The sequence below is a fragment of the Eptesicus fuscus genome, chromosome 22 (assembly GCF_027574615.1).
Source record: "Eptesicus fuscus isolate TK198812 chromosome 22, DD_ASM_mEF_20220401, whole genome shotgun sequence".
In the NCBI taxonomy this organism is placed as follows: Eukaryota; Metazoa; Chordata; class Mammalia; order Chiroptera; family Vespertilionidae; genus Eptesicus; species Eptesicus fuscus.
The window spans coordinates 3041418-3053918 of record NC_072494.1 but is presented as its reverse complement, the minus strand read 5'-3'; the positions used below and the strand labels follow the sequence as shown (position 1 = coordinate 3053918).

General features: G+C 50.4%; 1 protein-coding gene across 3 annotated transcripts in view; it reads right to left on the bottom strand.

The window, feature by feature from the left end:
- Positions 1–222: 222 nt before the first annotated feature.
- SLC30A7 (solute carrier family 30 member 7) overlaps positions 223–12501 on the bottom strand; it is a 32176-nt gene continuing 19897 nt past the window's right edge. For 2 of the 3 annotated variants that reach the window (XM_054711578.1, XM_054711579.1), the window contains 3 exons: positions 7401–7491; positions 6393–6542; positions 223–1071 (listed from right to left, as the gene is read on the bottom strand). In XM_054711578.1, coding sequence (XP_054567553.1) covers positions 1024–1071; positions 6393–6542; positions 7401–7491 — 289 coding nt within the window. In that variant the 3' untranslated portion in view covers positions 223–1023. Of the gene's footprint in view, positions 1072–6392; positions 6543–7400; positions 7492–10404; positions 10509–12501 lie in introns of those variants that run through there. The other variant, XR_008555098.1, reaches the window with a different exon arrangement.

Below are 12501 nucleotides of genomic sequence, written 5' to 3'. Positions count from 1 at the left end.
CTGGGAGAATGGAGAAGCAAAATGACCCGTCCCCATCACTGCCGTCTTCACTGCATTCATAAAATCCTCCCTTCGTTAACAAAACCCACCGAAAACAGCAAGGTCAGGTATGGGAAAGATGGTCACAGACACAGTAGCTGTTGTAGAAACCTGGAATCTAGCACATTGAGGAGGAAGTCAAAACAGCTCTCTAAAACAGATGCATCTGCCAAGTTTTGAAAACACAGTTCACAAAATAATTTAATGTAATTATTGAATCTGATTTAAAAAACAAAAAAAAAAATCACCTTTTATTTTTTTGATGAGATAAAGCAATGAACGGAAACTTTCCATATATCTAAACCTCTGCTGGAAGTCCACAGAAAGACACACTGTACACACCGCTAACTAGAGTCTCATTTTGTGCAGATTACAGAATACCCACTTAGGGGAACAGACATGACCTCGGATGCTGGCAAATACATTTTCTGAGGCGAAGGCACTTTGAAAACCCAATATGGTTTGGTTCATAAGTTTGCAAGGTACAAACAATTTTACAAACATGTGATTACACCGGAGAACGTCATCGAGTGTGACATGACATATAAAACAGATTCCCGGCGCTCGCTCTTTTTTAAGAACACTGGTTTTGTGGGAATGAGAGCAGCAGTTTCCAGCGGCCTCAGTGGAGTCGGTCCAGACAACTGGAGGCCCACGAGCTGAGTTTCTTACTGGCCAGGAGGAGGGGTGGCGTGAGGACATTGGAAACGAAAAAAGAAAAAGGAGAAACAAACAAAAAGCAACGCCCTGGGACAAAGCCAGAATCTCAGAAATCACAAAGGCGCGGAGGGGAGAGCACGGGCCAGACCCCGGTCCGCGGGAGGGTCCGCGCCCTGGCCCCCCAGCGGTGACCGCCCGCAGAGCGCTGCCGGGCTTCTGGTCTACCCGGGCTGGCGCTGTAGTGACGGCCTGTCAGAGCCGGCGCACTGTTCGGGGTTGGACAGTACCAGAAATGCGGTCCCCAACGCAGCAGCTTTCCGCTCCTTACATGGCTGCGAAGTCGATCTGTACGTAAAGCTGTCTCACTCCGGCCTGAGAAGTTAAAAGAAAATCAGAAAATCAGAAAATCAAACGAGCCAGTAGCAAACTGTACAGTTCGGAAGTCATTTAAATTAATTATTTTTCCTTTCTGCCTCTATTTTACATCATAGAGTAACAAGTATGTTCACAAATCACAAAAGCAGTCTCCATTGACCTCTACAAGAGAAAGCCACGCAACCAATGACAAGCGTACCCATGAGCGTCGGGGAAATGAGGTCGCCGTCTGCCAGGAAGAAGGGGCCTCTCTAACGGAATGAAGAGCTGGGCGGCCCAGGGGCTCCCCAGCACACAAAACATCCTCGCTTTTTCCTCATGAAAAGAAACCCTTGCTGGGATCAAGGGGAAGTCTTTGAAACACACTCAGTAGCACCCTCTCCTTAACCCTTTGCACTCGCTTGCTTTTTTCTCGATTCCTTTATTCTACTCGGGATTTAATTTTTTAAATACCCAAGATTTTACAAAGCGCGGCAGTAGAATAAAAAACTGGAGTTTCTTTTCATACAAACTTATTTGTTTGGATTTTTTTATATTTCAAATTATTGATACATTCAAAGAGTAATTTGCACTCGACATCCGAGTGCCAAAGGTTAAGAGGGTGGCAGAAAAAAACACAGAACTTAACATCGGTATGATTTTGAGCTAAAGTTAAAACCAACTCACTTTTTCTATTTTGAAAGTGTTGATAAAATACCAACCCTACTTATCTCACAAAACTGTTACATAGTCATCCAGTGTTTGACAAATATTTAATAAATCCTTGCTACATGCCAGGTGCTATTATAAGGATCATGTGTGATATGAGAAAGGATTTATTATGCTCTAATAGGCCATTAAACCAAATTATTATGATTGATTCATTATATTTGATTTAGTCCATCCATATGGCCCCTAAAATAACTATACTTGGGAACTCTCCTGTAAAATCCTAGTATGTCTTAACCTGAAGACAAAACTGGGGCCCAAATAAACGGCTGAATTTCTTTTCCCTTTTAACAGAACCGTTAATGAAAGCAAAGTGGGGGCACAGGTTAGGCTCCTGTGTGTGCAGATACCGAGCTGTGGTGATAAGCAGTGAGGGAGCCCAAGGCTATGAGAGAAAGCAATGCAAAGAGAAAAGCGGAGGCTGCTAAATGATCTCTGCATAATCGGGAGTTAATTACTCGCCGTCCCCTGAGGGGCTCAGCTCCCCCAGAGCTCAGTCTAACAGAAGCCGCTCTGCTTCCTCCACCTGCCCTCCACCTGCCCCCATGGGGACAGCCTCCACTTGGCCAGCTTCCCACTTTCCTCTCCCAATTCCCTTTCAAGTCGAGAGAAAAGGGGAATTTCCAAAGAATGCAAACTAGGGACCCTGTCCAGTTGACTCACTCCAGACACCTGACCAACACCCAGCTGGTCCAAGCCCTGCGGGTCCCATCAGCAGTCCCACGGCTGGGATGCCCCCGAGTCAGGCCGGCTGGCCACTGTCCTCACACGGTGGGAACCACAGAACGCTCCTGCCTTACATCCTGAGAACAGCGCAGCTCACAGGACACTGGTTTAAACTGGAAAGACAGCTCGTTCTGGGTAACACCTATGCGCCCAAGAAAATAAATGTTGTAACCGGGTACCACAGTCTTACAACATCCTCACTAAATGCCCATTGTTGTGGCGAGGAAAACACACCGGAAGTAAATGTAGAAACATAAACAGGAATGTGGCTACTGAAAATTACCGGATGGTTTGTATTCTCTATCAATTCTCCAAAACTACCAAAACGCTCCACTAAATCAGCTAGGAATGAGTAAACGGGGAATCTGACGAGGTCACAGGTCATGAGCAGTGGCTGGGGTCTGGGCTCCTTTCCCTGTAAACTGGGGACAACAGTCTTGGGAGGACAGACGGGGCTGTCGGTCAAGGCCGCAGGTGCTATTCCACTCACCAGGAGTGGCCAACGAACAAACGCCTGACCCTGTGGCCCACAAGCACAAGCCCAGGGACCCGTGGCCTCCCCCCCCCCCCCCCCGTGGCCGTTCTCTCCCCTCCTCGGAGGCTGGGCTCTGGTGGACCTCCCGCACGCGTGATGAAGAAAGAAAACAGAAGGGCAGGTAAGGAAAGAGGCAGACTTGCAAGCAAAGTGGATTTATAACCGAGTCAACCCCCAGCAGCAGGTGGGGAACAGGCGGCCGCCTGGGAAGGAAAGGGGAGGCAGCTTCTCCCGCCGCCTGCCCTGCCTCCCCTCAGACAGGCGGGCAGCCCCGGTGAGGCAGGAAGGGAGTGGGCGCAGGGGTGGCGTGGGGAGTGTCTGAAGCCCCAGCTGCCTGTGAGGAGGCTCCGGGTTCCTTCCTGGGGATCAGCTGTGACTTCTATTCTGGGGCTAGAGAGGGGGGCACCAAGAGCTGAAGCAGGAAGCCGGGGCTCAGGGCTGAATGGCGCCCAGAACAGGCCGAGGAGAGAGGCTGGGAGAAATGAGGAGAGGTTCCGCCGGAGCAGATGGCCTGCTTGGGCAACTGAGGGGGGCACATTCTAGGATTTTCTTCAAACGTTATTTCTCACAAAACAGAAGTGTATTAAAAAATTGACATGATTTTCATTCAGCCAGTTTAAGAAACAAAATGTTAAATGGCCCTCCTAACCCAGGGTCCCACTTTCTCCTGTTCAAATACTAAACATAAAAAATAAGTTTTCGCCCTAACTGGTTTGGCTCAGTGGATAGAGCATCGGCCTGTGGACTTGGGGGTCCCAGGTTCGATTCCAGTCAAGGGCATGTACCTTGGTTGCGGCCACATACCCTATAGGGAGTGTGCAGGAGGCAGCTGATCGATGTTTCTAACTCTATTCCTCTCCCTCTCTAAAAAATCAAAATATATATTTTTAAAAATAAATAAGTTTTCTATCTCACCAATTTTCAAATGATAACTCATTTTTTTAAGAGTTCGTACAAGGGGAGAAAGAAAGAAAAGACTTTTTCTATGCCAGTAGGAAACCTTGTAGTTTGACAACTGGATTATCACTTAATTAATACTTGCAGAGGAATCTGGGTACCGAAGAGGCTGCCAGTTCTAGATCCGTGCCGAGCAGCCAGCGGCTCTCGCCATGGGAGACTAATGGGCTGAAATGGGAGTGACCAGGCCAGGCCTAACAGGCAGTCCTAAAACTGTCAGAAAACATCGCTCACAAGCAAAATGGAAGGTCCTACTTCTCACACGTCTGATGCTATCAGTCTTCTCGGTTTCAAGTTGTCCTCAGAAATGTTAATAGCTTGTTAACCAAAACGATTACTTAAATTCTGATGTGAAAATCAGCTATAAGAAGGCACCTAAACCTGTCACAAAACCAGAGTAAGCGTATCGCTGAGAAGGCCCTTCCTCTGGCCTCTGGAGCTGAGGCCGCAGCGTCCCCAGGCGCTGGGAGGTCGGCACCTAACGCGCTCGCCTGGCTCTTTCTTCTCAGCAGTGGAGTAACTGGGGTTCGATGACCTCTGATTAGAAAACCTATGAACAAGGTGTAATTTAAAATGTAACCATAAGTTTAAAAATGTTTACATTTTATTCATGAAAGGAAACGTGACTGCAAAGCCTGGATGAACTAAGCATGTGGACGTGCATTTCTAGGGCACGAGCAGAAAGGACACATAAACGAATAAAGCGCTTCAATCCCGCACGTGTCGGACTGAACGGCGATCACAAAGGCACTCGCAAGTCTATGGAGTGAGAGGCATTAGCGGGGCGACCCCGCTCCCCTCTGGGGAAATGTCTGCATCACGGGCCTTGGTCTCTCCAAGGAACGAAATGAAGTGGCCTGCCCTTAGCTGACAAAAAGGCTTAAAGTATTTTCCAGAGCTTAACATTTTCAAAACCCGAATACGGTTTCCAAAACCAAGGCAGCAGCTGAGTAAACCTTCCGCTCGGGCCGTTTGAAAGGCCAGCGCTGGTCGGGTTCCCGGCAGAGCCTCTCCTCCGGTTACAGCCCCGCAGCTGCCCACTTGGCTCTGGCCGGGCAACGCGCCTTCTCAGAGGGCAAGCGTGATCAGCCGGGTCCCGGAGAGGCCGGGGCCGAGGCCGACAGGGGCTCCACTCTGAGGGTGGAAGGGGCTCCCAGGGGAAACCGAGGCTCCAGGAGAGAACAGTGATCTGGAAACAGCAGCGAGCTCAGACCCCCTGCAGGTCTAGCCTGCTTCACGTGGAGGTCACATGATGTAGCCTGTGTCATATGGTGGCCACGGGACACCGCCCAGGCCAAATGGGAGTCACGTGACAGAGACTTGTTAGTGTCTGTGCACCAAGAGGCCTGGTTCTTGGACCCCGCAGCAAGCACGCGGCACTGCAGGGAGTCCCTGTCGCCTGCGGGCGATGATCTCATTTAGTCCCCAAGGCGCAGGGCCCATTTCCTCTTCTGGAGAAGAGCGAGCGCTTGTCTCCGAGAAGGTCCTGAATCTAACTCAGCTGCGGGTTCTGTTTGCTGTCCGTGCCTACAGATACCACGTCTCTCTCTCATCTAGAATAATCCCCGCCGTTGTTTTTCCTTTCAGACATTGACACCTGGTAAGAATCCAGGCTGACCCCTTGCAGAAGGTCCCACCAGCGGGTCTGGCTGGCGGTGATGAGCTCAGGCTGACCCCGCGGGGCTGGCAGGCGGCGCTCCCGGGTCCCCGCACAGACTTCTAGCGCAGCGATGCGTTTCCTCAGGGGCTCTATGTGATACGATGGCACTGGCAACCGTGTTGGCATCCAGTTTCTCGCTAAGTATTTCCAGCGAACCAGACCAAGAAAGGAACGTGTGTGTTCTCGCTCTCCCCGTGGATGTTCCCGACATCAAGTCTTACTCTCGCGCGGATTCCCAGTCCCTGTGGCTCACGGCGCATCGGCATTCGCTGAAACAACCACGGTGCCCACTGCACGGCCCGCTTCATGCTCCCAGTGAGAAGAGAACGAACGCCACAGCAGAGTTAGCTAGTGAACGACAGACCTGCCGTCACACAGAAACGCTGGCAGAGGCTGCTCTTCGCTAAAACCACAGACAAGGCCTTATTCTTATCCCAAATGCTATTCAGAATTCCTGGCTTCACATGGCATCTCGCTCGTCTTAAAGGAGCATATAGCCAAGGGGAATCACTTTTTCTTAAAGGAACACAAATCAGTATAATGGTGAGTATTAACTAAAATAAGGATCTCCCAAATTTGACTCTGTGATTGAAAAAGAAAAACACATCTATGCTTACTTCATAGTGTAGCATATAAATATACATATATTTAATGTTAAGTAGTAAATATCTTCAAAACGGTAGATCCCATCAATTCTAAGCCCCTTAAAAGGAGTTGGTGAAAAAGTCATACCTGAGTAAAAATGTTATGTGTTTGGCTTAAAATCCACCTGGTGTCAGCGTCAGGTGCCACCACTAACTTCAAGGTCCCGACGTACACGTCAGAACATAAGGTCCAGAAGTGCTGCTCCTGTAAACTGTACACTCCTTGTAAGTGCTGCACCTGCGGTAGAAAGGCGGGGATTACCACCCTCGGGCGCAGGGGCTCCTCCCGCTGTGATTCCCAGGCAGCAGGTCAGTGCGCACGGATTCTCCCCGCTAGCAAACGGGGGGGGGGGGGGGGGGGGTGAATCCATGAAACCCTGGGACTCATTGTGTGCCCGGCGCCGTGACAGGCAGGTGGTTGGGAAGCAGGAATGAGCACATGCGGAAATCTGTCGGGCACGGCTGAGAGTGCCTGCAAGAAATTTACACGTTCAAATGGGAACAAGTGAGCTAGGAAACGAGGGAAACAACAAGTCAACTCGAAGAAATAAGAAGGACATAAAAGGCCGAAATCAATGATCCAGAGAGTTAAGAAGAGAGAACTCACAAGATGGAAAAACTAGTCCTTTGAAAAGGGCAGTGAACAGGAGCCAGTGTTTCTTTTTAATTGATTGGTTTTAGAGAGAGCGAAAGAGAGAGAGAGCGAGAGAGAGAGAGAGAGAGAGAGAGAGAGAAACACCGATGTGTTGTCCCACTTACTGATGCGCTCCTTGGTTGATTCTTGTGTGTGCCCTGACCAGGGATCCAACCCACAACCTTGGTGCATGGGACGACCCTCTTCCAGCCCAAAGCTTTCTGATGCTCCCATTTCATCAGAGCTAATCCTCTTAGCAGGACCCTAACCTGGGCATGACCTGTCCCCTGCCCCTCTCCAAACTTCCCGGCCCCTCTTCTCTTCACCACGCCTCAGCCACGTGGCCTTTCTCTTCCTCAAACACACTCGTTCCCCCCACACAACTTCTGCATCACCATTTTTTCAATCCTTAAAGGCCCAACGTGTGGCAGCAGCACGGCCGGGGCCGCGGCCGAGACTCACCCGCTGGTAGCACTGCGGCAGGGCGCCCTCCAGCTGCGGCGGCGTCCGCTGCATCAGCACGCCCACCGACTCCCGCAGGAGAGGGATGACACTAGGGAGAAGGACACAGGTGGTTAAAGCCACGTTTTTACAGCCTGTCCTGGCCGAGCGCAGAGGACCCCTCCCTGGAGTCAGCTTTATCAGAGGACCCCTCCCTGGAGTCAGCTTTATCAGAGGACCCCTCCCTGGAGTCAGCTTTATGGGGAAGCGGAATCTAGTCCTTGTTCCAGACGTTCACGTGACCAATAAGCTGTTATCCAAAGGAAAAGTGAAGCGCTAGATTAACGTGTCAATGTCTAAGCCAGGAAACTTGCTCTACCGAACGGGTAGTGCACCTGAGATCTAAACCAGCCGTCAGCCGAGTGTTACTGAAACAGACTCCAGTCTTCCAAGGCCGCCGGGAAGCGCCCTTCTCCAACAGTCCACACATGTCAATAGAATGTTACGAAAAACACAAAAAATGAATAGGGCCATGTTAGTCCAGTTGTTAATATTTTTCCAAGCAATTATATTTGTCTTCTTTCATTATTTAAACCTGGGGTGGGGAACCTTTTTTCTGCCAAGGGCCAGTTGGATCTTTATAAACGTCATTCGAGGGCCATACAAAATTATCATCTTAAAACTTAGGCTGCTGCCGAAACCGGTTTGGCTCAGTGGATAGAGCGTCGGCCTGCGGACTGAAGGGTCCCGGGTTCTATTCCGGTCAAGGGCATGTACCCTGGTTGCGGGCACATCCCCAGTGGGGGGTGTGCAGGAGGCGGCTGATCGATGCTTCTCTCTCATCGATGTTTCTAACTCTCTATCCCTCTCTCTTCCTCTCTATAAAAAAATCAATAAAAAATAAATAAAATAAAAAAACGTAGGCTGCTGTTGGTCAAACATTTAATGAACTCACCCTAAAGCCTTGGCAGGGCCAGACCCAATGATTCGCGGGACTGATTCGGCCCATGGGCCGGACCTTCCCCCCCGCAGGCTTACACAGTAGAGGCCTGAGCCCACGCACAGCTCTGGCCGCCTCCCGTGACAGGCGCGGTCCCCCCGGGATGGGGAATTGCTGCTCTCCGTGCTGATGGTTAAACGTGCGCCGACGATGAACAGTGTGTGGGAGGGCGGCTCTGAGGCCGGGGGTTCTGAGCCAGATCCACCTTAGAGTCCTGCCTGTTTCCATCTGACAGTGAATCGGAACCTCTGAGGGAAGGTCAAGGCGTCCAAATAGTTCCTGGCTCCTCCCCTCCCCTTCCTTCGGTCACGCGTCTACAGTGATCACTTCACCGGATTACTCCCACCGCCTCCTACGTGGTCCCCTGCCTCCAGTCTGCTCTGGGGTCCACAGTGACGGAGCCCATGACCCCAATGTGCTCTCAGGTGCGCCCTCCCCTTGAGTGCGGGCTGGACCAGCCGAGGACTTGCTGCTCATGAACAGCATGGCAACGTGGCGAGATGTCACTTCTAAGGCCAGAAGGCTCTGGCTTCCCACTCGTTCGCCCTCCTCGCCTGCGCTCAGGGGCTGGCTCCCGGCTGCCACGCTGTGAGCTGTCTCGGGGCGGCCCGGGGCAAGGGGCGGGGGAGGCCCCTGGAGAGGACCGAGACCTCAGTCCAGAGGCCCAGCCCCACTCGGTACTGCCAGCCGCCACGGAGTGACCTGGAGTGGGTCTCCCCAGGAGGCCCTGGCTGACTCCTTGGTCCCGGCTTTGGGAGACACCCTGCGCCCGAGAGCCCGCGAGCACGCCCGGGCTCCTGAACCAAGGTCAACCCGAGAGAACATGTGCTACTTCGGCGCCTGGGCGTTGTGTGGTGCTGTGCACCCCTGGGTAACCGATCCCGCACTGGAGAAAGCCGCCAGACCACTCCATCCGAAGCCAGTGCCTGAGCCTCTCCCTCCCGTTAGAAACCTGTCCAAGCTCCGGTGCCGCAGGGACTGCCACTCCTCCACGTGGCATGTTTCTGGCTCTGGCCCGCTAGCCTCACCTCCTGTCACCCCGCTTCACATTGTGAGCGCTGACCGGAAACATGCTTGTACTTCACCCTCCGCTGTTCCTTCCTTTCAGCTTTGGCTCTGGCGTAACCTCTGCCTAGTGTCCCTAAACGGCCCTCTAACCTGATTTCTGTTCCTTCCTTAAAACCTCAGTGTCACCCCTTTTAGGGCATCTTTCCTGATCCCAAACTGTCCTCCAAGCTGTGGGGAATGTCCTCTCTGCTCCTACGGACAGGCTGGAGGAAATGGGCAGCTGGAAGCGGGGATAAGAGTTCCGGCAGCCCCTCCATCCTCTAACCCGAACGAGGGGCCTGCTTTGTCCGCTGTGCTGTCACTACACAGGCGAGGACCCCCTGGTTCAGAAAAAGGCGAAGAAAAGCATGCAGGGACTACAGTCAACCATGCGACGCCTTCTGTACCCCTCTCCATCCTTGTTCCCAGGAAAAGGCTCCTGGCGGCTGCTCTCACACCCTAACAATCCCTGTGTTCCTACGCTCCGCACTGTCCTTCTAGAGAAAGACGCACCAAGCAGCTCCCCGAGAATCACCGTGAGGAGAAATAAGCGGGGGGGTTCCCTAGCCCGCTTAAACCCAGCTACTTTGATAGCTGGTTCTCCCATCTGTACCCCAAGGATCTGCTGATGCCTGAGATGTCGGTGGGCAGTGCACTCCAGTGGAGACCACGACCGTCACGATGTAAGGATAACACGGAGCGTGTCCTTTTAGTAAGGGTCCCTCGAGGTGCTGTGATTTTGCTGCCCTAGGACCGTGGTCGGCAAACTGCGGCTCGCAAGCCACATGCGGCCTGGGCGAGTCTATTTTGAAGAAGTGGTGTTAGAAGAAGTTTAAGTTTAAAAAATGTGGCTCTCAAAGAAATTTCAATCGTTGTACTGTTGATATTTGGCCCTGTTGGCTAATGAGTTTGCCGACCACTGTCCTAGGACATCTGGGACGGTGGCCGGTTTAGACAGAATTTTAATGAAATGCTTACATTCAACAGCAGTGAGCAGGTCGCCAGAGCGCATGGTTGCACCGCTCGCCTTCCCCAACGAGAATGTTAAGGTCACGTAAGAATTCCAGCTGCAGGAGCTGTAACTGGGTCGCGAAGCCGCGGTGGGGAGAAAAGGGTGCTTGCTAAATCACATGGTGAAATGCCATTCGGAACCGAGGTCAATTTCTGTAATAATTTCAAAGGCCATAAATATGCAAAAGAAACCTGTAGAAACTCTAGCTGTTTTTTAAAATTGTGTTTAGCTCAGGAGTTTGGGTCCATGTTTTTCCGATTAACTATTGTAAAGGGGACTGGTAAAGTAGACTGGAGCATGAGTGTATCTAGCCATAATGAAAGGATAGATATGGGGAAAAAGACAAGCGTAGCAAATTCCTGACTGAGCTCAGACTCAGAGCTGCCTCCAAACCCCAAAAGCAAGCATTTGGAAACAATTAGAGGCTCGCTTCTGGTCGACTAGCTCGATTCCAGCTTTAACAATGCAACGCCGCCTTCCTAGCCTACACAGAAAGGAATGAATCACTTGCTCTGAGTTTACCAGTAAAACAGGGTAATGACTTTATATTCTTCAAAAGCTGAAGGCAAATCAAATTTATACTCATACGATCTTAAATGTACATTTAAATGTGAAAGCGGAAATCCTCGCAGACTAAATAAGCGCGTCAGTCGTTATTCTCTATGGCCAGTAATTTTGCGAAAGAAAAGATACTCAGATCTTACTTCAAAAGCGGCTTTTGTGGGAGAGCCTCCCCCTTCCAAGAGGAGGGTCTCGGGCAGGAACCCTCTGAAGAACACGGGCCTAGTGATGACCGTGTGTAACAATAAGAACTGAAACTGCTTAGACATGAGAATAAATACCCAATAGTAACGACTGAAACATAATTACTACTTCAGCTTTTTTATTTGGCTTCTGAGCCACACCCTCCTGCACATTATCAGTGGTGCTTCTAATAGACGCACAGAGAAAGATAGCTGTACTTCTTAGAAGAACACATACATGTGAAGGCCTGGTGTATGTCACATGCTCCAAAATGTTCAGTGGACAAAAAAGCAAAAAAAAAAAACAACAAAAAAAACCTGACCCCAAACTGTAATGTACTCTCCACTTAGACGTATGGTCCTGTGGCGGGCTGAGTATGCTGTCACTTTTGCATAAACACAAGTATTCCGTGGTGATAGACCATTACTATTAACCCAGAATTTCCTAAGCCTAACATAGAACAGATAACCCCAAACCACAAGGCCAGTGGCTTCCCTTACAATTATACTAAGTTTCCAAACCACTGGCTTACCAGTGCATCTTGAGAGTACCTACTGTACTCAGTAATGGGAAGGAGACGCCCTGAAATACCCCTAAACTTGGAGCCACAGCCACGAAAAGGTCGCCTTTTCCTTAAACTTCTGGAACTCAGTTGTAACATGTCATGCATCTGATCTTTAAACCGAAAGCATCCGTAAATAATGCTAACTTATAAACAACTAGCAGCGTCTTTGTTTAGATGACACTTAATAATTTCTAAAGTGCTTTCATACATTTTTTCTAATTTGATCCCCACGACGGCCTTAAGTGACCGTAAGGAAATGTTGGAATCACTGTTAGGTCTTTTTTTGTCTTTCGGGGAGGACACTCACATGGGTATGAGAAGAATGTGTGTTCTGCTGCTGTTGGGCGGAGTGGTCTGTATCTGGCTTTTAAGCCAATGGGCCCCAGTGCTGTTCAAATCTTCTCTTTCCTTGCACGACTGACTGGCTTCCTCCTCTGCCTCAGTCATTTTTTAAGTTCTATATCTGAGTTCACTGACGCTTCCCCTGCCCGGTCAAATCTGCTGTTGCGTCCCTCCGGGGAAATCTTCATCCAGTTATTATCATCCTTCAGTTCCAGAATGTCTGCTGGGCTCTCTCTCCGCAATAGATCCTCTCCCCTGGCTGATATTCTCATTTGGTTCATGTACCATTTTTCTGCTTTTGTTTCATGTCTGCTTTCTTTCAATCAACTGGGCACCCTTATGATGGTAATTTTGAATTCTGTATCCGGCTATTGATATGTCTCCCTTTTGTAGGCTTGGTTTCTGGAGATTG